General features: G+C 43.7%; 1 protein-coding gene across 5 annotated transcripts in view; it reads right to left on the reverse strand.

The window, feature by feature from the left end:
- The window catches only part of RSU1 (Ras suppressor protein 1), a 203,424-nt gene that overhangs the window by 143,542 nt on the left and 36,707 nt on the right, over nucleotides 1-23,175 (reverse strand). For 3 of the 5 annotated variants that reach the window (XM_045463386.1, XM_045463389.1, XM_045463385.1), the window contains exons 3-4: nucleotides 20,262-20,312; nucleotides 1,258-1,378 (exon numbers count right to left, since the gene is read on the reverse strand). In XM_045463386.1, coding sequence (XP_045319342.1) covers nucleotides 1,258-1,378; nucleotides 20,262-20,312 — 172 coding nt within the window. The remainder of the gene's footprint in view (nucleotides 1-1,257; nucleotides 1,379-20,261; nucleotides 20,313-23,175) is intronic. The other 2 variants (XM_045463388.1, XM_045463387.1) reach the window with 1 other exon arrangement.

Genomic DNA, 23,175 nt, shown 5'->3' on the forward strand with positions numbered 1-23,175 from the left:
TTACCAGATGGGTACACAATCTCCATATGTGTAGGGGTAAAAGCCATCGGATTTAAGTCATATTCCCCTTTTCCTTTAAGCTCTACTTCCCCTCAGACATTAGGAAAGAGAATGCTCATGGATCTTGCCAAGATTATATCCTAAGCAGAGTGAACATCAAATGAGTCTCTAACCAAACTCCCCCTAGAAAGAATATGCTCAACTAAAAATCCTTCCATGAATAAGATGGTTTTTTTTTTTCTTCATGATTGCTTCCTATGAAATTGATAAATACCTGGCCAGCTTCTATCACCATTCCATGTAAATCACTAGCTTAACTAAAGCATTTAATGGCTATAATTTAATGAATATGCAACTTCACACAGCGGATGAAGCATGAGTGGACAGCTTCACCTGACAGCTTTAACAATGAAGCTGGGATTCAGAAGCCCAAGTTCCGGTGGCATCTATGGAGTCTCATGGAGAGGGCTGGACCCCAGATAATGGGGTCCTCTGCCTGGCTCGGTCACTAAGCTCAGGGGCAATCAGGAAAGAGTCACTGAGGCTCTCGGAAAGGGCCTGACTTCCACTCCACAAAATGAAAACTACTGCCCGCCCTACGTCCCTCATAATTGTTGAGAGGGTCAAATCCCGGCATGAAGACTTTGAAAACTGGAAAGCAACAGATGTATTATTATTATTCACTGCTACCTGGTTCTGCCACCTCAGCTGAATCGAACCTCCTCTCTTCACCTTTGTATGAAGAAAGACACAGGATTATAACCTCTCAACTACATAAAAGAATTGTAAGAATCAATGGAGCAGTGTTCGGAAATGTATCTTCCCTCCCCCCCTCACTTCTGTGGAAGGAAGACGCTTTGTAAACGATTTCTACTTAAAACAGAGAGAAAAATCAACCACACTGCAACTGGTCTGAACAGGTAACGCTATGCAAATAAGTCCCTTTCCAGTCAATGTAACTGAAATAAAATTTTGTTAGAAACCAAATATGACAACACACACACACACACACACACACACACACACACACTCCCTTACTGCACCAACAATTAGCTTTGCAATTACTTCTCTAATAGATACGCATAATGCAGTCCACTGAAAAGACATATTAAAAGCAGTAAAACTTTTGTTAAAGTCCTACCACACAAAAAGAAATTAGAAGTCAGTAACAGACACGGTCCCTCCTGTGCTCATAGCCTGCAGGCGCCCTCCCCCTCTTCCTCTTCTTCTGTTCCTTTCTCCTCCAGGGATACTCACCCCAGATTCAGGTGTTTGAGTTTTTGAAGGCTGCTGATCTGTGTGGGCAGCTCCTCAATCTGGTTATTAAAGAAGTTCAGCACTTCCAAATTCTTCAGCTCTGCTATGTTTGGCGGCACAGCTAGGGAAACAAAGATGCTGGGTGTGAATACAGGAACCTCGCTCTGCGTAAGGAACGCCAGCAACACGTTGTGTTTTTCTTGCCCAGGAAAGAGAGATGAAACTCCAGTATGACCATCTGATTCACATATACATACATATTACTTTTTGTAGGTTTTTCTTAGGTTCGCAACTCACCATCGAGTAGAAACGAAAACGCTTCTTTAAAGGGCAAGAGAGAATTTCAGGCTGCCATTAATAGCCCATAGGTGAATATTCCAAAGCATAAATTCTTTTATAACTGCCATACGATGCCTCATAAGTACGACTGTTTTCTTCCTTTGGGTTTCCTTGCACCTCTGCCTGAAGGAAGACCGCAAACGCCAAAGCCCTTCCTGGTTAATGATACGTTCATCAAGGTGTTTCAATAATCTGATATCTGAAGAGCTGTTTTTTTTAAAGTTCATTTTTATTTATTTTGAAAGATAGAGTATGAGTAGGTAAGGACAGAGAGAGAGAGGAGAGAGAAAATCCCAAGCAGGCTCCCCACTGTCAGTACAGAGCCTGATGCAGGGCTCGAACTCATGAACCGTGAGATCATGACCTGAGCTGAGATCAAGAGTCGGACACTTAACTGAGCCACCCCAGGGGCCACATGAAGAGCTGTTCTCTTTACACTGCACTAAATCACAATGTAAGTTCAACCTCAAATGATGAAATATTCAACCAACCTCTTTCATGATTTTGGTTTCTGGTCTTTACACCTTGATCGATCTCACACACATACACACACACACACACACACACACACACACACACTCACACACACACTTTACATCAGATTAGCAACAGATCAATGCACTGTTATTACACAGAAATATGAAAAACCAACTCAGTAGCATGATATGAATACTAGCATGCAGATCAAAGGTTAAAATAAACCAACGAGGACCTCAAAGAGTCTTCCTTCCCTAGAGCATATACTTGCAAATATCAACTTGCAGGCCAAAGGCATCTTTACCTCAAAAGTACTAACTCTCCATTGGTAGCAAGGAGATCTGTAACAGATGCCCCCCATCGCTAATCCAGCCTTCCTACAAACATTTGATACAAACCGTTGGCTTGTCCACGGTTCATGTCAATTCTAACACCAAGACTACCCATGTTACCGAAACCACTGACATGGGCCTTGGGTACAGCACAACAAAGGGTCGTGTCTTATGTCAGTGCCTTTACTTCCCATCCCAACAACACCCTCCAGGGCGCACTCCGGAAGACTGGGAAAAACCAGGAGCAACTTTACTTAGAACCACTACAAAGGTATACATCTGATTCCAAACAGACATCTGAAATAGTTAAGGAGGGAGCCGCTGCGGGAGCTCTGGTGTGTAACTCCCAGCGGAACAAGAATAAGGAGGGCAGGCACACTACACTGTTCGTTACAGTTCTGAGTCCTCAATTTCAGCTTCATAAAATGTCTAAGGTATCGATGATCTGACTTCCGTTAGAGGGAAGAAGGCTTGGTAAAGGCAAGGGAAATGCTTTCACTGGAGGAAGGCATTGTGAGGAATATGAATCAGTCTGGATTCAGACACTTGGGAGGTGGCAGCGGTCCCGATGGAAAATGCACAAGGCACAGACAGTTACTCAAGGGGACGGTTTGGGGAGGAGATAAAAGGGTGGGTTTCCATGGGAAAATTGAGGCAGCTAGAAATTAACCTCCAGAAAGTGTACTCTTGGATACCAACATGAATGCATAGAAGCCCTACCTGTACAGTTTGGCCTTAAAAGCACATTTATAGGTGTGTGGTCGGGGAGACACTTTGCGGGGAATCAACGGCATTCACGTTGCATAGAGGATCGCAGAGAAGTTCACTCAGGTGCACCTGCTGAGCCGCTGGGTGTTGTCAGCTGACTCTTCTCTCCCCACAACGTTCAGTGTGTAAGGCACAGCTCTACTGATGACTACAGCCCTGCTAGTCAGCCCTGCTCGGGGACCTCACCCTTTTCCCCTGTGCACCCTCCAGCTACCACTAAGCTTCTCTCACCGCATTCATCTGATTAGTTTGAAGAGCAATAAAGAAAGTTAGTGCAACCAGGAGAAAATGATGATCTCAATTTAGCCACAAACCAAGAATAATGCAGCCAGAATTACTGCTGCCTTCCCCAAGTTACTCTGCCAATGCAATTAAATGCTGGTCTGAAGGTATCGCCTTTTTGACAGGATGAGAGATTATTTCACTCTCCTTGCTAAATCAGTCCAATTTAAAACCACAAATTATGCTAAATGTGATTTAGGGCTTTGTTTTGTGGACACAAACAATAACCCTACATTCAATTTACTCTACTTCTCCCAGCCTTTTGTATGCATATGAATTTTGTTGTTGAGACTCCATTCAAGCTAAAAAGGGAAAAACATTATACAGCTAATATTCTCTCTCAATTACAGAATTCCCGCCACCTGGCCGTAGCAAAAATCAGAAGAAATTAACATTCAGACCTGGCTGGATGGGATAGCATCCACTCTTTCAGCCAGTATTTACAGAATGCTTATGATGTGTATAGAGCCACACTTTTAACACCTAGCATTTCAATACGTCTGGGATTAAAGTGAGAAAGGTGATCTATTTAAAGAAAGTAAGTTACAAAAGAAGTCTCAGAGTAGATAAAGAGAAACAGCTCTTGGGCTTGGAAAACTAATTCTAATGAAATTATACATAAAAAAAGAACCAGTTAACAATATGAGCTGTGCAATAACTAAATTATACACACATGCAACATGAACAAATGCAGTCTTTTGGGAAAAAATGGCAGTAATACGTCACCGGTCAGAATACTCTGGTGAAATTTTTCAAGATCTCTGCCTGACACATTAGCATGAAGTATTTCAAAATGTAAGTGAATGGTCAGCATCGATAGATTCATTTTCTTTAAAGTTTATTTATTTTGAGAGACAGAGACAGAGAGAATCGCAAGCAGGCTCCGCACTGTCAGCATGGAGCCCAGCGTGGGGCTCGAACTCAGGAACCGTGAGATCATTAACTGAGCCCAAAACAAGAGTCAGATGCTTAACTGACTGAGCTACCCAGGTGCCCTGATGTATTTCTAATTACGCCCTTGCAACATGCCTTTTCGTCGATCTGTTCTGTTTGTGACTGTGACCCCAGCTGAGCACAAAGTCTAGAGACAACAAGGAGCTGAGTACACAAGGGCAACAGAGGGCCGTGTGCTGTGTGGACACAGGAGTCCTGGCTGGATTGTGACCCTTTCTAAGTTCTCTTCCACCTGGCTTCAACATTCTACGATTCTCCAAAGAGCTGGATTAAGAAAATCAACAATATGGACTTAAATAATGCAACAAATGAGGTCCTCAATTAGGAAGCTCAGTCATGTAGAACTTTGCTTATGACGGAGCACTGAGTGTCATTTTCTGTCAAAAACAGCTGCTTTGATTTTAAGACTCCAATTGCCACGTTTGAGAGAGAGGTCCCTGACCGCTCTCAGGTGTCCCCTGGCTCCTAAATGCCACATTCTGCTTTAGTCACAGGATCAGAGGACCACTGGGAACACTCTCGGGCCAGAGTTTCCGCTGTATTTTAGCAAAGGTGACAAAGATGTGGTCCTGCCACCCCAGGAGCTATACCCAGGGACTAGCCTCAAGTTATCTTCTGGCAGTTAACAATTCAGACTAACGAGCCCAGCAGGAGCCTCTTTTCCTTCAAGGCCTCCTAAATCTAGAACCTGAATGTAATTCTCATTTGACGTGAGAAGCATGAGCCAGCCAGACTTAGCAGTCGGCCTCTGCAGTTCTGGGACAACCCGACGAGAGTCAGCCCAAGTCCCGGGGTGGGCTCCCCAGTCAGGGCCGGAAGGGGACCTGCCTAATCTCCTACATTAGCACCCCCTGCGAGGCTCCCTCTGGCAGGAAGCCTCAGAAACCACTCGCTGGACACAATGGACAGGCCAGAGCGCTCCAACTCTAATCAACAGTTGACCCAGTGGCGAGCAAGAGTCAGCTGTCTCGTGCAACGGAAAAACCTGAAGAAACGACTGTTATGGCAATCGGACCTTCACTCGAGGAGCGTTTTGTTCGGGGATGTAAAATTAACAATTCTGTAACCAGTAACTTGTTTTTAAAAGCCTACTAGTTCATCCACACAATAAAAAAAAGTACAGGTACACTCTGGAGCTGGGCCGTCCGAGGCGCAGTCACGACGGAAAGCAGTATGGACGTCCCTCAAAAAATTAAAACTAGAATTATCGTATGATCTGACAGTTCCACTTCCGGGTATTCATCCTGAGAAAATGACATCACTGTCTCCAGAAAATATCTGCACCCGTGTTCACTGCGGCATTAGTCACAGGGACCAAAATGTCCACCGATGCGTGGATGGACAATGAAACGGGGTGTGTGTATACACAACGCAACACCGCTCACCCATAAAAAAGGAAATCCTGCCATTTCCAGCAACATGGATGGACCTGGAAGGCATCATGCTAAGTGAAGTAAGTCAGAGAAAGACAAAAACGGTATGATCTCACTCATATGTGGAAGCTTACAACACACACACACACACACACACACACACACACACACACACACAAACTCACAGGAAAAAAGAGATCAGAGTTATGGTTACCAGAGGTGGAAGATGGGGGGAGGGAAGGGAATTGGATGAAAAGTATTACAAATAAAGAAAAAAGAAATAAATTTAAATCTAAATTAGTTGCAATTAGGTACAATTAATAATTCAGTTGCCTGGTCACACAAGCCACATGACAAATGGCTGGTGGCTGCTGTTTGGACAGCACAGATAGAAAACATTCCCTTCACTGCAGAAAGTTCTAGATAATGCTGCTCTAGGGTGGGGGGGGGGGGTCTCAAACTTTCGATGTAATTCGAGTACATCGGAATTACTGGAAGGCTTCTGACAGCACAGACGGGCGGTGGGTAATGCAAACCACAGAGTTCCTGACTCAGTAGGTTTGGGGTGGGGCCCAAGATTCTGCATTTTCAACAAGTTTCCAGGGGACGCTGATGCTGCTGGTCCAGGGACGACCACGCTTTGTTCAAAAAACTTTTAATTTACTGGGGACATCAAAATCATTAATCCGGTACGTATGTCCCTTCCTTCACGATATAATGCTAAGTAAGATCACCCAAATTAAGACTTCTCTGTCACCTCAGTAAGCTACTGAGACTCTGACTTGATTAAAAGTGGGAAAAAAAAAAACCCACAAAAGGCAATCTAGATGGTTGATTGACCCACCCAACCTGGGGGCTATAATCCTACACTTTCCAGTCAGCTTCTGCTTCCCCAGGAAGCTAACATCCACATCCTCAGTTCAGAGGAAAAAAGGAACACTAGAGGTCATATGGCGCCCAGGCACAGCTGGGCCTGGCACACACAGAACCAGGCCCAAGAGGCGGGACTTCCTGCTTATCAAAGGAACAGGAAGTACACAACCCCACTAGCTTACACACATACCCAGTTATCCTGAGCACCTACAGGCAGCTAACCAGCAACGCCCTCAACACAGAAGCACCAAATGCCCCTGATGAAATCTCCAACATGAAGAATGGAGGTATCTTTCAGATTCCAAGTATCCTGGGATGGAACCCCTTCCATGGGAGCAGATGAAGTAGCACCAGAAGTAACTAAGCAGTATCTGTTAACGTGACTTCATGGGCCTCCAATCAACAGCATCCACCTTCTCAGAAGACCCCTGCCTCAAACCGTGCCCTTAAAAATCCTCACTTGTGGGCACCTGGGTGGCTCAGTCGGTTAAGCGTCTGACTTCGGCTCAGGTCATGATCTCATAGTTTGTGAGTTTGAGCCCCGCGTAGGGCTCTGTGCTCACAGCTCAGAGCCTGCAGCCTGCTTCGGATTCTGTGTCTCCCCTCTCTGCCCCTCCCCGCTCGCATTCTCTCTCTCTCTCTCTCAAAAATAAACATTAAAAAATTTTTTTTTAATTAAAAAAAGAAAATCCTCACTCGTGAGGCACCTGGGTGGCTCAGTCAGTTAAGTATCTGACTCTTGATTTCAGCTCCAGTCATGATCTCAGGGTTCGTGGGATGGAGCCCCACGTGGGGCTCTGAGCTGACAGCATGGAACCTGTTTTGGATTTTCTCTCTCCTCCCCCCTCTCTGACCCTCCCCCACCCTTTTTCTCTCTCTCAAAATAAATGAACTTAAAAAAATCCTCACTTGTAAGCTACTGGGGAGTTCAGGACTTTGGGGTATTAGCCCCCTAACTCTCTTGGGTGGCACGAGACCAACAGATAAAGCTTATTTTCTTCCACTGCAAAAACTTGGTCAGTTTTTGTTGGTCTGCTGTGCGTCGGGTGGATGAACTCTCATTTGCTTCAGTGACACCCATACAAATCTTTATGGTGCAATCAGTACTGAGGAAAAAGAACAATGTAAGAGGCAAAGTTCTGAATTCCCTAGTTCATCGAATTAAGTCACTTAGCAGCAACTTCATCATGACCAAGCGTGGTCCTATGAAGAGATGCCCCTTGCTACACTTCTGGCCGTCAAAACACGGAGAATTAAATGGAGAATGCTGGGTGGTAATGACAGCACAGACAGACCAGCTGGGGTGCAGCCGATCCGGGGGCTTCTCGAACAAAAGCATCTTGTGGCCCGAGGCAAAGAAACAAAACTGAGAAGAGTGGCAGGCTCTGGGAGCAGCAGGCACCCTGCAAAACATAAGGACAGGCGCTCGCCTGTGTGCAGCCCACGGAAGGGCCGGCGGGTCAGGCATTGGTCTTTAGAGCCATATGGTTGGCACCGACAGCCGGGTCCTCTTCAGCTACAAAAGGGCAGCAATAGACCATGCACCACGTTACCACCCACGGCTGCTGGGAAGCCGGAAGCCGCTCAGAACACATGTAGGTTTTCATCATAAGCACGGGTATGAAATCCGGAGTTGTGAACCCTACCCGCCACCTTCCACCAAACTTCTGAGTACTTAGAACTACGCTGTGCCTAACTATTTTTGCAGAAACACCAGGCTTTTTTGTTTTGGGGGGTTTTATTTATTTTTTTATTTTTTTTTTCTCTTTTATTTATTTTTTTATTTTTTATAATATATGAAATTTATTGTCCAAATTGGTTTCCATAAAACACCCAGTGCTCATCCCAAAAGGTGCCCTCCTCAATACCCATCACCCACCCTCTCCTCCCTCCCACCCCCCATCAACCCTCAGTTTGTTCTCAGTTTTTAACAGTCTCTTATGCTTTGGCTCTCTCCCACTCTAACTTTTTTTTTTTTTTTTTTTTCCTTTTTTTTCTCCCCCTCTGGGGGGTTTTATTTAATCTGGAGATTCCTACAAAGGAAAGGCACTAGGCTATAGCATGAAGGCCAAGCGGATTCGGCCTGCATGCCTCTTTGTAAAACTGAGTTCAGGGCTCAGCCATTGCCTCCACATGGGAAACCAGCAAGGGACTGCGACCCGCCCCAAGGGTCCAAAGAGGGAGACTCAGAGAGGGTACTTAATAGGAACCACTGCCCACGGCCACGGCTAAGACCAGCACATGGCCCAGTGGTGGGTGTGCTCCTGGCCCTGCAATGGGTGAAACGCTACCAACTCGCGCCAATCTCCGGAGTGCCACTGACCCACAGGCCACACAAAGCCCAAAGACATCACCATATGGGATAAGGCAGAGCAAAATAAATCAGACGGCACTGCTTCCCCAAACCTTTCCTCAAACCCCATATTTATATTAAAAAGAGGAGACTTGATTGCCATAACAAATGAACATGTTCGGTTAGACTTTGACATGCGTCTGCTGCTTTGTAAGATTTCTTTAACAGAGAAGGATAAGGGAAGGTGGCAGGTAGTTAAATGAGGCCAGTTATTAGATCCCTAAGATAAAGTGCTACAAGAAAGTTATTAGAAAAATTACGAAAACCATGAGAATACATCCACAGGAGTGAGATTATTCATTCTCCGTACAGTGAGGGAAGAAAGATCACATAAGTGGCGAAAGCAAACGCTTTCTTGCCCCAGTATTGGATGAATTCAGTCCTGGTCAACCACCATCCATCCCCCTGTACTCTGAATGAGGTAAGGTGGGAAGAAACCAAAAGAACAGAAACCATATGAATATGAACTTGGGGCGTTCCTGGCCAGAGTAAAAGGACAGCCCCTTTAATCCTCAGTAACAGGGACATTCGTCTATTCCTACCACAGACAGGACGTCTAGACTCATTATATAGATGCCAATTCTTCCAGCAAATTAGGAATCACAGCCTTGAATGCCATTTTAATGATTACCTGTAAAGAAGAATCTCTTTAGTCTCGCATACAAATAATTACGCTCTTCAGAATTTTATATGCGAAAAAGGTCATTTGTATTTATAGTGATTAATGACTTTTGTTTTCTGGCCAAAAACACAAGGTGGGTAACGAACTAATTATACCTTAGCCCAGGAACGTTTAGTTCAAAAGTATACTAACGCTAACCAGCTTTACAGATTTCATGGGATTTTCCCCAAAGCAGCTATTAAAACAGTGAATTACAGTAGTTATGGGTTATTTAAAAACATAAAGTTTATGAAACAGTAAAACAGGTTCTCATTTAAAAGGATCTACACGCTCCTCAAGGTAAAAGTAAAATACCAAAATATCTAAATGTCCGCCCAATAAAGGCCAACATCCCCCAAACCATTATTAGCTTTACAAACGACAGCAGCAATGCTATTTTCAGCCAATCAACAGTGTTTACTAAGCACCACACCTAGAGGTACACATTTATTGTATCCTATCATGGGCCTCCTTAAGGCTCTGCAGCTTAAGTAATTTTACTAACCAAAAATATCCTGACTTAATTCACTGCAAAGAAAAAAAACAAAACAAAACAAAAAAAACCAAAAAACCAAACCAAACCAAAACAAACAAACAAACAAAAAACCCCAAAACAAAACCCTCCTCTTTCAGCAACATTGAGAATAATCAATTCCACGAAAATCAGGGAAGAAAAGTTACAAGCAAGCGTTACGGCAGATTTTACAGTATAAAGTCAAACGTGCAAAAATATATGTCCCTGGGCTATAAAAAATGTGTACGCGAGGCCAAACAAATCTCCTAAAAAGCTGACAAGCACGGATTTCTGCTCCTCTGAGGATGCAGAATTTACTTGATTTCTGAATCTTTTATTAACTGCCCAGAGAGAACCAAGCAATGGTCTACACAATCTTGAGGAGGACTTCCAAAGCCGGAATTCTTTTAGGAACATACCTTGGGAATTACAGTCCAGGGCTGAGACTTCACTGCCAGCAAGGCAGGATGTCAGCGAACAGCTTTAAGCAGGGAGCTGGGTGAGAGATGCAGCACTGGGAGGAAAGGCAGTGGCATTCGATGGTCTGGAAGGGAGTGACATGTAGTGAAGGACAAGCAGAGGACAGAGATTTCTCTAGAAAAAGATGCCTAAGAAGTTCTGAGACACGGTGAGAAGGAAGAGAATGTGAAAAAAAAAAAAACCAAAGTTCAATCAATGCAGAAAGCAAGCTCAGTGTCATAAAAAGAGCTATTCCAGGCTCTTAAATATCATTATATGATACACACACACTCAATCCTCGAATATTTTTTTAAAATGTTTATTTAACTTTGAGAGAGAGAGAAAGACACAGAGCACGAGTAGGGGGAGGGGCAGAGAGAGAGGGAGACACAGAATCCAAAACAGGCTCCAGGCTCTGAGCTGTCAGCACAGAGCCCGACGCGGGGCTCGAACTCACGGACCATGAGATCATGACCTGAGCCGCAGTCAGACGTTTAACCAACTGAGCCACCCAGGCAGATGCCCCTCAATCCTCGAATATTAACATGAAGAGGGAGACATATCAAATTCATACACAAACACAACATGCTTTGCCAACAGTTTGTGTCTTCTTTTACAGTTAAGAATGACTTCAGCAAGAGAGAACGCAGGGCTGCTTCTCTTCTTTCCCCATCTTACATTTCAATGCCAAGGAAGGGAGTAATTACATGACGAAGAAAGAGAGTGGGGGATAAATGCCCATGGCTAGAAAAAGCCACACAACCTGCACCAGTAGCTTTGGGAAGGCCCCCTCTAAGAATAACACCTTTGCCTTTAACTTCTGGAATTCTCCCTACTTTTCCATCTGAATATGTTAAGATCCAGGGCCAAGCTTCCTCCTAGATGGACGGGGTGGGATATTTAAACTGCACACCTACATCATTGGGAGGGGCAGCAGGGCAGTGGTGAGCACAGAAGCTTGGAGGCCATGAAAAGCCCTCCACCTTCCAGCTCCAGCTACTTGATGGCTCCAGGCCTGTGGCTTCTATCAGACAGGGAGTAGGACGTCAATACATGCTAGTTCTTTGCCTCCCTTCTTTCCACGCTCTAGTCATGATGTATGTAAGGTCGGCCCTTCAGAGTCTAAGAAATTTGGGAGGGCCTTACATGTCATTTGCCACAGAGTGCACGTAGTGGGACAGGCAGACTTTGTGGGGCAAGAAGAGAATTCATCTCAACTGTCTGAAGGATGAGTAAGATTTGAAGAGGGGCAGGTCCTGCAGATACGAACCAGGTGATCAGAAAAGCATATATTCAGGCAGGAGGAAAAGGCTACAGGAAGAGTCAAAAATTAGACAAGAGGGTTCGTACTAAAAATATCTGAAAAGGATGTGGATGAGTTTGCTAACTGGTGGCCAATCACATCAGAGTGGCGTTCTGTCCTAGTAGGCTGACTGGCAAAGAGAAAGAAAAATTGAAATGGGAAAGGCATTCATTCTCAAGGTTTTAAGGGAACTGAAATATGTATATACTGTGAAAATTGCCAAAGGGAAGTCTCACTAAAACGGACTTGGGAGGCCAGCAGGGGGAGCACACACGTCCTACCGCTTGCCAACTGTAGCCCCAAGAGGAAGAGCTGGACCTTGCACACAGATACCACTTTACCATCTCTGCCTGAGGAAGAAAGGCTTACCTCCTCCCCCTGGCAACAGACCAGCCAATGAGAGACAGTCACAACTCAGCCAACGAAAAACCACTATACTTCCAGCAACCAGTTTACGCCAACAGGCTTTTTGTTTATAACAGCATCCCCAACTTCTCCGTCTCCTCCACAGAGGAGCTGCCCCTCTACTTTGTTCTCCCAACTTGTCTATGGTTTTGCCACAGCAAATTGCAATTCTCTGCTATTCCCGAATAAGCCCATTTTTGCTGGTAAAACAATGGGTAGTTTTATATTTAAGGCTAACAATATATATGCATTCCACTCAAGATTACAAATTCTTATTTAACAAAATGTAAATTTCAGTAGCTAAAGTAGGTGGAGCTTTTGAACATTTTTTACAAGTTATCAAAAGTGAAATCTGAAAATCATCTTTTTAGGGGCGCCTGGGTGGCTCAGTCAGTTCAGCATCTGACTTCGGCTCAGGTCATGATCTCATGGTTCTGTGGGTTCGAGCCCCATGTCGGGCTCTGTGTTGACAGCTGTGAGCCTGGAGCCTGCTTCGGATTCTGTGTCTACCTCTCTCTCTGACCCTCCCCTGCTGTCACTCCGTCTCTCCCTATCAAAAATGAATAAAAGTTATAAAAAAAGTATTAAAAAAAAAGTCATCTTTTTAAAGTTTTGTACAATTTTCCAGCAAGTATCTCTAAGAAATAGCACCAGTATATCTACAGTGCAAATATACTGTTATCTTTCCCCTACTCTAGGGTTTCTAAATCTGAGTTACATGCACCCCTAAAGAATTTATGGATGGTTTTTATAGGATCCACAAAACCTATGTGCATTTTTCTAGGGGCCATTGACACAGTTTCACCCTATTAAAAAAGGCCGGTGAGTTATGAAATATTAAGAACGTCTGTAAAGAATATATACACCAATGAAATGTACCTCCTGGAATATCTTCTCCCACCCTTCTCCATAGTACACACATGAACGTGCGTGCACACACACACACACATTATTTAGGAGAAATAGTCAACAGATAATTTAGATATAAATTTTTGCTATTCAATCAATCGTGTTTGAGAGTCTTACTATAAATAGTAAAACGAAACGCTTTTCAAGATCAGCTTCCCCAGAGAGGCCAGTTATGATCTGCAAAAGGACAGATCCAAACTGCCCCCACATTTATTTTCTCCACAGCCTGCCACCGTTCTGAAATTCTCATAACTGAAGTCATTCCATTTAAAAATAGACCGTGGAAGAATTAACACACTACACTTCAGCTGGCTTCCTTGTAGCACTGAGTACGACCCCAAGAGAAGAGATCCTAGAATAGGAACGTATCAGTTTGTAGTGCGGGATCAGTGGGTCACCGTCTCTGAACTAAGGACACGTTGAGAGTCAGCTTCTCCAACTTCACCCAGTGGCCTCAGAGTTGGCTGGTCCCGGACTACAGGGGCAACAGATTCTTCCGCATGATGACCCTGCAGGCTCATTTACTAACTAGAACCAAAAGGAATGACAAACTCCCAAGTGCACGTCAATTTTTTATAGTAAACTAACCACCGGTATCATCGGATAGATACTGTCTAATTAATAGCTGCTAGACCCCAAGATACTATGTATGTAGTTCTCCAAATCCAATCTTTCAAATGATGGCATAGTAACAAACTGATAAATGTGCACTAATTAAAAAAAATAAGCTATTGATCAAAGCCTCTGTATTATAAATACATTTATACTCTCTTAAAATGCAAACAGCAAGCTGTTTTGACATTGTCACAAGATAAATTCATGACACACAGACGATTTATTTTGCATATTCCCCCTCGATTTAATTTCATACAAGCCATGCACAAGAACTTTTGCATAAGGCATGACAAATAATCTATGGAAGAAGAACTGACTAGAGACTTCAGAACAGAAAGGTGCTGCACACTGGTGAAGGTCATTCTTATGAGTTGGGACAGTTAATTTTTCTCATTCATCTCAACAATCTATGAGCTCTGTAGAAAAGGGTTTAATTTATCAGGCTTTAAAAAAACTGCTTCATTTTCTTCAGTATAATTGGATCTGCATATTCTGAGAATTACGCCATTATTTTCATGTGGAAAATGCCACTTAATTCATGTATAACAACATTTACCTTTAGCTATCCTATCAATACACATATCTACATAAAATTTTAAAACATTGTATTAACCTCTACGTATTTAAAACCTTATCTTCTATAAATTATTGAAATAGCTAAAAAAAAAAAAAAACCCTAGCACTTCTTATTCATTATAATTTCGAATTCATACATAAGCTATAACTAATAGGAAACAGTCTGTTAAAAAAAATAAAACACGTTTCGCCATAAAACTTAGGTTTACTGCCTGACTAGCCATTTCCGATACATTAAATGACAAGATACGGTCACATTAAGGCCTCATACTGCAGGCAAAACTCCTAAAAGCTCAAGGGAAGGTTTTATAGGACAGTTCAGAGTTCAAAGTATAAAAGTGAACAGTTACATCCAGAGACCAGCACTCATGAAAGGTTTACACAGAGCTGGCTGTTCAACGTTTACACACAGCGAAATGATATCCTCTGCATTTCTTACACAAAATGATGAGTACTTAAGCCTCAAAATGCATGAGTCATAAAATATAAAACACTATTGTCACATTCAAGGTGCTAGCAATATCTGTATGTGGGTTTTGCTATAAAAATAAAATTGTTTGTAAAATTAAGAAAAGCTTCATGTTAAAAAATTATGCCCAGAAATTGTTTTATCACTGACTCAGAGTGTAATTCATTTCATAAAGCATAGTATCCTTCCCGACACAGTGGTGTTTAGTAGAAGAATCTGTTAAAGTACACACAAAATGCACATTTCCCTGAGTTTTACATGGTTGTTTTTCTCTTTTTGATTCAGATCAAACAAAGTCATTTTAATTAAAACTTCTATTAGGGAAGAAAATATTTAAAGAACTGTGATCTCTTTTAATGTCTCAGATTTGGCAGATTCGAGAAAAATAATACATGCCTATAGTCATCTGTTCAAATGTTTGGAGATTATCAAGATTAAGAATTTATTCTGTAGCTTTACATCTGAAAAAATACATGGTTATTAAAATCTGGTTACACATATACATATTTTAAACTTTCTTCCCCAGGAATAAAATCTCACATGTGCCAAATACAAAATACTACAGAAGGCGATAAAATTCTTCCGACGTAAAGAAGAAAACTTTGTAGCTTGAGAAAGAAGCCATAATAAACACTAAAAAATAGTATGTTGAGGCTGAATGATAATTATAGGAGCAAAACAAAAAAATAACATATATCCTTAGAGGGATCTACCTCAATTATGGCACAAGCTGCACCACGTAAATGGCAACAGCAACATACCCTACTGGACACAGCAGAACAGCCTGCAAAAAATTGAATCTGACAACACAAATTTGGTTTTTAATCTTTGGGCAAAAGACCTGGGGGGGAAAAAAATACATATCTCAACAGTGACCTCTGGTGGACAAGTCCTAAAATGACAGGCTCAAAATGAAATTCTAAGACTGAAAACAAGTAGAAAACAAAAAGCACTTACAAAGCTAACGCTTCCAAACCACCATAAAAACCAGGTATGAGATTATGGAGCCAAATAAAAAGACTCAGCTTACACTGACTTAAAAAGCAGAGTAATGATAAAGACAAGGACTGGAACAGAGGGACAGACGCTCAGGAAACAGCCTTTGAAATCACCACTACGTTCCCTTCTTCCAAAACACGGAGAGCTGGCAAGCCCTTGGGTATGTCATCTGTCTGCTCTGACTTAGCACAAAGCACAACTCATCACCTGCCAATCCATTAATCAACCAGCATTAACTGAGGGCCCAGCATCTGATGTTCACCATGCTTTTGGTACTTTTCTGAGAGTAGATACAAAACAGCATCCGAAAGGGCTCCTCAGCTCAAGGAAATGATAATGCAATTACCTCAATGAAGGAATCAGTAAGTAACCTAGGCCTTAAACATAGAAAACCACCTTTACGTGTTAGAGGAAGAGGCCCAGAAGCTGTCACATCCATAAGAGCAAAAGGACGCCCTCCGGAGAAGTGACAGCCAAGTCCAGGGGGGCCTCTGGGAGAAGGTGTGCCCTTGCTTCCTCCTGACATCAGCACCAGTGTTCCCACCTGCGGATTCTTAGATGCACCTGAGGGGCGCCCTCCCAGCACCTCATTCCTCAACCAAGAAGGGTCCCCATGACTAGGAACGCGATAAGGACATCAATTTCCAGGACATAAGGTAATGCTTTTTTTTTTTTTTTTTTTAAATAAGTTTATTTATTTTGACAGAGAGCAAGAATGAGCAGGGGAGGAGCAGAGGGGGAGAGAGAGTCCTAAGCAGGCTTCCACACTGCCGGTGCAGGGCCTGATGTGGGGCCAAATTTCACGAAACGTGAGATCACGACCTGAGCTGAAATCAAGAGCGTGGACACCAGGTGTCCCAGATAATGCTCCTCTAGGGCACTCGTAGTCCAGTAGGTATTGCACGAACCCACGAGTAAGAAACAGTGTGTGTGTGGGGGCCACATCGACTCAAGTCCCCATCCCACTTAGTCCTGACACCGTGCAGTTTGGACACAGACTGCTTGACCTCAGGCCAGCTGTCTCCTGTCAGGACCTCCCTGTCACCTACTGTTCCCCGCTATCAATCATTACTGCTTGACACAGGCAACTGCTGGTAAGCCACCACGTACTGGACGACAGGTGTCAAAGCAAGAAACGAACGGTCCCCACTTTGGAGAAAACTTCCGATCTGTCTGGAGAGAGGGAATAAATATCAAGCGGAGAAGGACAAGCGGGGCCACACTGGTGTAAGGGTCTGTGAACAACAGGAGTGTGGGGAAGAGAGATTTCCCACTGCCCAGGGCAGTCAGGGGAGCCTCGGGCAGAGGATGAGGAGGCAAGTCCGCGCAGAGTGGAAGAGAAGAGGCAAGGTGGCACAGGTGCAGAGGCAGGGCCGGCCAGGGGAGAGACCGACCCCCCATCCGTCTGCCGCACTGGAGGAGGACACACTGGCTGGAGGAGGACGGGCCAGATGAGGGCGGGTTCTGAAAATCAGGCGAACTGCACCTTCCCCCAGGGGTGCTTGCTATCACAGCACAAATGCGGTTTCAGAAGGGGCAGCCCGGCGCCATAACCTCATCTTCGCTCTGAAGCCAGTCTCCCTGGGCCACGAAGAACCTGTGCTGGGCTCCCAGCTAGCACCTGCCCGATCAGAGCAGAAGGAAAGAAGGGAAAGACTCACTCATTGCTCTGCCTTTCCTCTGAACACGTCAGGGAGACACTCGCATCTAGGAGAGTTGTTTCAGGCAGGGTGAGCCCCTCGGACTCTACCAAAACCTGTCCATGCTGCCCCAATTCTCCCGGCTCAAATTTAAATAGTGATGCTGTAATCATGATGAACCTCTCATAGCGACTGGCTTGACAATTTGTATGTATTCTTTGTGAACTCAGATAGGGAAAACTACAGAAACTCGGGCGAACGAAAGGATCATGTGACTGACCACGCCCAGCTTCCCGTGGCCTCACTTGGACCACGTGGATAGGACCCGTCGATGTCAGAACCACCAACAGGGAAAGGAAGTCCATTTGATGCCATACGGTCCCTGATGGCTCTGCAGACATTGACTCCAGCATCACACGGTGTCCCCAAATCGAGGTCCCGGTCTGTGCAAGCCCGTCACTCATTCGCTAAGTACACAGGTGGAAATGTCAAACAACAGCGTAACTGGCAGACTCAGAGAAAAACACAACTACTTTTGCAAGATAAAAGCGGGGCTGAGCGGTTTATCTTTCGTGTCCCACTGGCTTTAATGTAGCAATGTCAGCCAGGTCCTATTAAAAACCACAGACAGTGAAAGACACTGATTACAATACAAAGTGACAGGAGGGTGTGCTCAGCCTCTTAGATTTCATGCATATTTATATTTCCATCAAATGGACATATTTACTATAAATACTGGAAAAACCATAGCGAAGTCATTCATTTAAATGCCAGAAAAATAGTAAAAGATGCTAATTTGACCTTAGTGGAACAGATCGAGTGTCACTGACACTGCACACAATGGCTTGAAACAGAATTTACCAAGACGATTAATTAGAGTTTACTGGATTAGGTCAAGAGTGTCTCACATGGGGGGGGAAAAAAAAGAACAAAAAACAAAAAGCAGGGAAGGACTCTTCAGAAGGACTCTGAAGTCCTTCAGAAGGACTCTTCAGAGAAGGACTCTGAAGTCTGAATCCATTCACAGTCAAATGTTTTTAAGAGATACAATTTAACCCCATGTTTATGCCTCTCTAAATTCATCTTGTCTTAGATGCCTGGAGAAAGAAACAGATTCACCCATCTACGATTTCTGTCTTTGTGGACATGTAAAAAGAAATGCACTACAACTGAAAAAAATCTCAAAACACCTGAAAGATTTCTTTCTTTTTTTTTTTTTTTTTCTTTTTTAAAGAACAGATAAATTAATGATGTAATAGGAACAAAGCATTTAAATGTAAACTCTTTTCGCTCTACTGATGATGCAAATCTAACCATGGGAACCTTGGCAATTAGCTATTTTTATGAACTGTGCAACAGCTTCAGGAACTTCTCACGCAATCTTGGGGAATTCAGGGGTTACATGGTCCACCCTTCGAGATAAAACTGCAGTACCCTCTAAACTAGGACCATGGTCTCAGTGGACAGCTGGACTGTTTGTTTTGAAACCCATGAAAATGGCAGCATATCAGCTAGTCGGTTAAGCGTCCAACTCTTGATTTCGGCTCAGGTCATGATCTCACGGTTTGTGGGTTTGAGCCCCCATCTCAGGCTCTGCACTGACAGTGTGGAGCCTGCTTGGGATGCTCTCTCTCTCTCAAAAATAAATAAATGAACTTTAAAAAAAAGGTCACATGAGACTTGGAGCCCTTACTTTCAGCTTCTATGACCACCATTACTCAAACGTGACCATTGTGCCACTCTGCCTTGGACTTACAAATATGTGCTTTTTGCTGAAACGGAACTAGTCTGCCTGTTTCCTGCACATGAGGAGCCTTAACTGCCTTCTTAATTCTCAATAATCAACAGCTCAATGACAATGTCTCGAGCAGTATATAAGGCACCCCCCCACACACAGATTCACGACACAAATCCCTCAGCATGACACCCAGCTCAATTTCATGGGACTCAGAAAGCTCCCTAACAAATTCTCACCACATGATTAGAGAATCATTCAAGTCTACAGGAGCTACGGCAAGAACAAGGAAGTGACAGTCAATTAGGAATGAGAAAGCAGAGTGGGTCCCTGTCATTATAATCTTTAAAGGCACAGCTCTAAGAATAAAATGGCCCGTTTTATCACTCACCTGAGGTATTGTCATAAAAACAGCTATCCAATGTCCTCTAGGTTAACCAGGCCATGACACCACCCACGCCCCCAGAGAATTCCTCTTGGGGACCGGACTCAAAATGTGAAAAATACAGATGCAGATTGATAGAACTTCTACAATTTTGTGGGTTTCCCCCCCCCCCTTGGATCAGAGAAGACAAGTATCACAACAGTTAATTATTCCCCTTTTCAGGAGAAGTACAGAGAAAGCCAAGAACTCTTATATTATTATTTTGGAGTACTTTTTTTTCATGAAATACTAATGAACCTCCTGGCCATTCAGATCGCTGTAGCACTTACCACCCCTGAATGGGACCATTTCCAGAGAAGCAATGTCATTTTGTCTTCAGTTAACACACGTTAGGCAAGAATTCTCAAAAAAGCACAAAATACAGGGCAATATGCTCATGTATCATAGTGTCACCAAAAACGATTTTAGGTTTCCCCAAATATCATCTGTCATGAGTGTCTTCAAAGGAAACAAAAGAATCTATGGTATCACAATATTACCTCAAAGTCAGAAACAGTCTAACAAACGATGGAAGTTAACTCACTTGTTAGCTTGTTATGGCTGAGGACCAGTTGTGTGATGTGGGATAAGGAGACTGTAAAAAAAAAACAAAAACAAAAAAATCACAGTCAGTAAATGTGCACGAATTACCCCTACACTCCGACAAGGTAAAGCGTTAAATTATTGTCACAGGTTGAAATGCTACCACTCACGAAAATGGAAGCAAGCCTTCATGTAACACTGTTAAATGTTAAGCCAAATTAAGAGAAGTTATACAATTAACACGGCAATTAGCACAGCAAGTTAGAGCTAACGAGATTGATGTCACAGGATCAAACATTACGAGGGCCGACTGGCTTTGCTAGGCGACCTGTTCTGCTGGCCTAGCCTGAGGCATCCATCTCAATAACGTGTGCCACTCAGAAGAAGGGTCCCCAGAGCCTGGAGAGGCACAATGCCTTACCTGTACTCAAACGAACATCAGGGGCGCCTGGGTGGCTCAGTCAGTTAAGTGTCCGACTCTTGATTTCTGCTCAGGGCATGATCTCGTGGTTCGTGAGTTCGAACCCCACATCCGTGCTATCAGCACAGAGCCTGCTTGGGATTCTCTCTCTCTCTCTCTCTCTCTCTCTCTCTCTCTCTCTCTACTCCTCCCCTGCTCATGTTCTCTCTCTCTCTCTCTCTCTCTCTAAGATAAATAAACTTAAAATTTTTTTAAATCATGTGAAGACAGAAAGATCATGTCACAATAAACAGGTAGCACAGTACTTCATCTATGTCCATTGGCAACCCAGAAATTCTTCTACACGCTATCAAGTGACTAATATATCAAAAAAAATTCCTCCGAAATTATTTTGGTTGATGTTGCCACGCCCCTGCACATTGTTTGCCAGTTTCAAATAGTATTGTGAAGTTTTAAACTAAACAAGAACAGACTTGCTTAAAAGAAGGTTTTCCAACCATAAAGAAAGAAAATACACACAGATCCACCAGGAGAAAAAAAAAAGTCCAAGAAGAAAAGTGACCTGCCTTCCATTTTGGGTTCTAAAGCTCCACAGGATGACCAGCATATGTTTTAAATACGCATTATACGTAATAAGCAAACAGATTTAGGCATCTTTCCAATATTCTTTCTCTAAGAACATTATTATATTAATGCAGAATTTCTTCCCTAAGAAGAAGACAAAAATGTTTCTCAAGCAAAGTCTTAGCATGCCTGCAAGAAAATGAATAGATCACTCCTGACCATAACTTGTATTTTTTTTCAGTCCTCAGAAAGTTATAGGAAATTCAAAATGCAGTACAGAGACCTATTTTCCTGCCCTGAACCATTAGAGGTTATGCCACAGGCCCGATGCTGCATAAGCTCGGAGTATTCGTACAATGACATCCTACGGCAAACCACAGCACAGCCACCCAGGCCGAGGACTTCCTGTCACCCGTCGGAATCACCTAATCCTTGGCCCTCACCCGTCTCCACCAAATGTCCCAATCATTTGTTCTAGAGAAAGCAATCCGGTTCAGGATCCCGTTGCACGCAGCTGCCGGCCCTCTTAGGTCACCTGTCGCCTGCATTTCTCTCTCCTGGACTTTCATGAGCTTGGCAACTGTGAAGGCTGCGTCCCAATCATTTGTTCTAGAGAAAGCAATCCGGTTCAGGATCCCGTTGCACGCAGCTGCCGGCCCTCTTAGGTCACCTGTCGCCTGCATTTCTCTCTCCTGGACTTTCATGAGCTTGGCAACTGTGAAGGCTGCAGGCCAAGTTATTCTACACTATGTCCTCCGGGCAGGTTTGTCATCCGTTCTTAGATTGAGGTTAAGCATCTTTGGCAGGAGCGTCGAAGAAATGCTGTGGTCTTCTTCCTATCAGGTGGCACACGATTTCAGTCTGTCCTGTCACTGATGATCTCCCCTTGATCACTTCTGCCTGCCAGGCTTCTCCACTGAAAATGTATTCTTTTCCCCTTTGTAATTAATAAAGGGGAGAAGGGGGGTGAGGAAGGGAGAGTACTTCGTGTTTCACGTTTCCTGTTCCACATATTTCATGATCCCCAACCAGGATAATCCTTACCCTCACGGTACGTCTGGCAATGCCTGGAACATTTCTGATTCTAACAACCATGGCCACTGAGAACCTAAACTTTCCCATGTGGCTCTCACTGCATCCGTATTAGGACAGCACCAGTCTAAAGCAGAGGCGTCTTGAGGGCAGGGGCCAGGACGCTTCTAAGCGTCCTACGAGGCACAAGGCAGCCCACTGCCTTGCAGGAATGTCCAGAGCTAAAAAACAGTGTGGGCGATCCTGCAAAAACAGTTGGGCGGAGCAGGGTTTTAACTACTCAGGATCATCCAGTCCAAACAGTGTTGCTGTTGAGACACTGCAATGTACTTCTTTATTTTTGTAGGGCTTTGTGATTTCCTATTGCAGTCAATGGATTATTATCTATTGTTATTATTCATGTCAGTGTTCAGATTGTCTGATTTGGCCACAGGGAGCCCATCCAAGCTGGCTGCTGTCCTTGTGACAGGTCTCCATTGCTCCCTGAGCACCTCCCTGCTTGCTGGCACAGGATATCCCGGATCATCTTGTCCCTTTTCTGCCACAGCCCTGAAATCACCATTTCTCTAATGAGCTCTGGGTCCTTTTTGTGGAAAATGGTATTTATAAGACACAATCTGAACACCAGATGTGCTCACTGCTATTTGGGGCTCAGTATTCTCAGCTCCTCTCAGTGGACAGAGCTTGCACACGCATACACATGGACATACGCGTGCACACACACACACACACACACACACACACAATCTATACCGATTCACTATTCAAAACCTTGAGTTCACAACAATACATGCAATTCTAATACAACATCATTCGGTTCATTCTAGCTTTTTCCCTTTCCATATTTGTAATTCCCTTCTCTAACATGAGCACCCTGGCTTCCATTATCTCTAACCTA

The sequence above is a fragment of the Leopardus geoffroyi genome, chromosome B4, assembly GCF_018350155.1.
Source record: "Leopardus geoffroyi isolate Oge1 chromosome B4, O.geoffroyi_Oge1_pat1.0, whole genome shotgun sequence".
In the NCBI taxonomy this organism is placed as follows: domain Eukaryota; kingdom Metazoa; phylum Chordata; class Mammalia; order Carnivora; family Felidae; genus Leopardus; species Leopardus geoffroyi.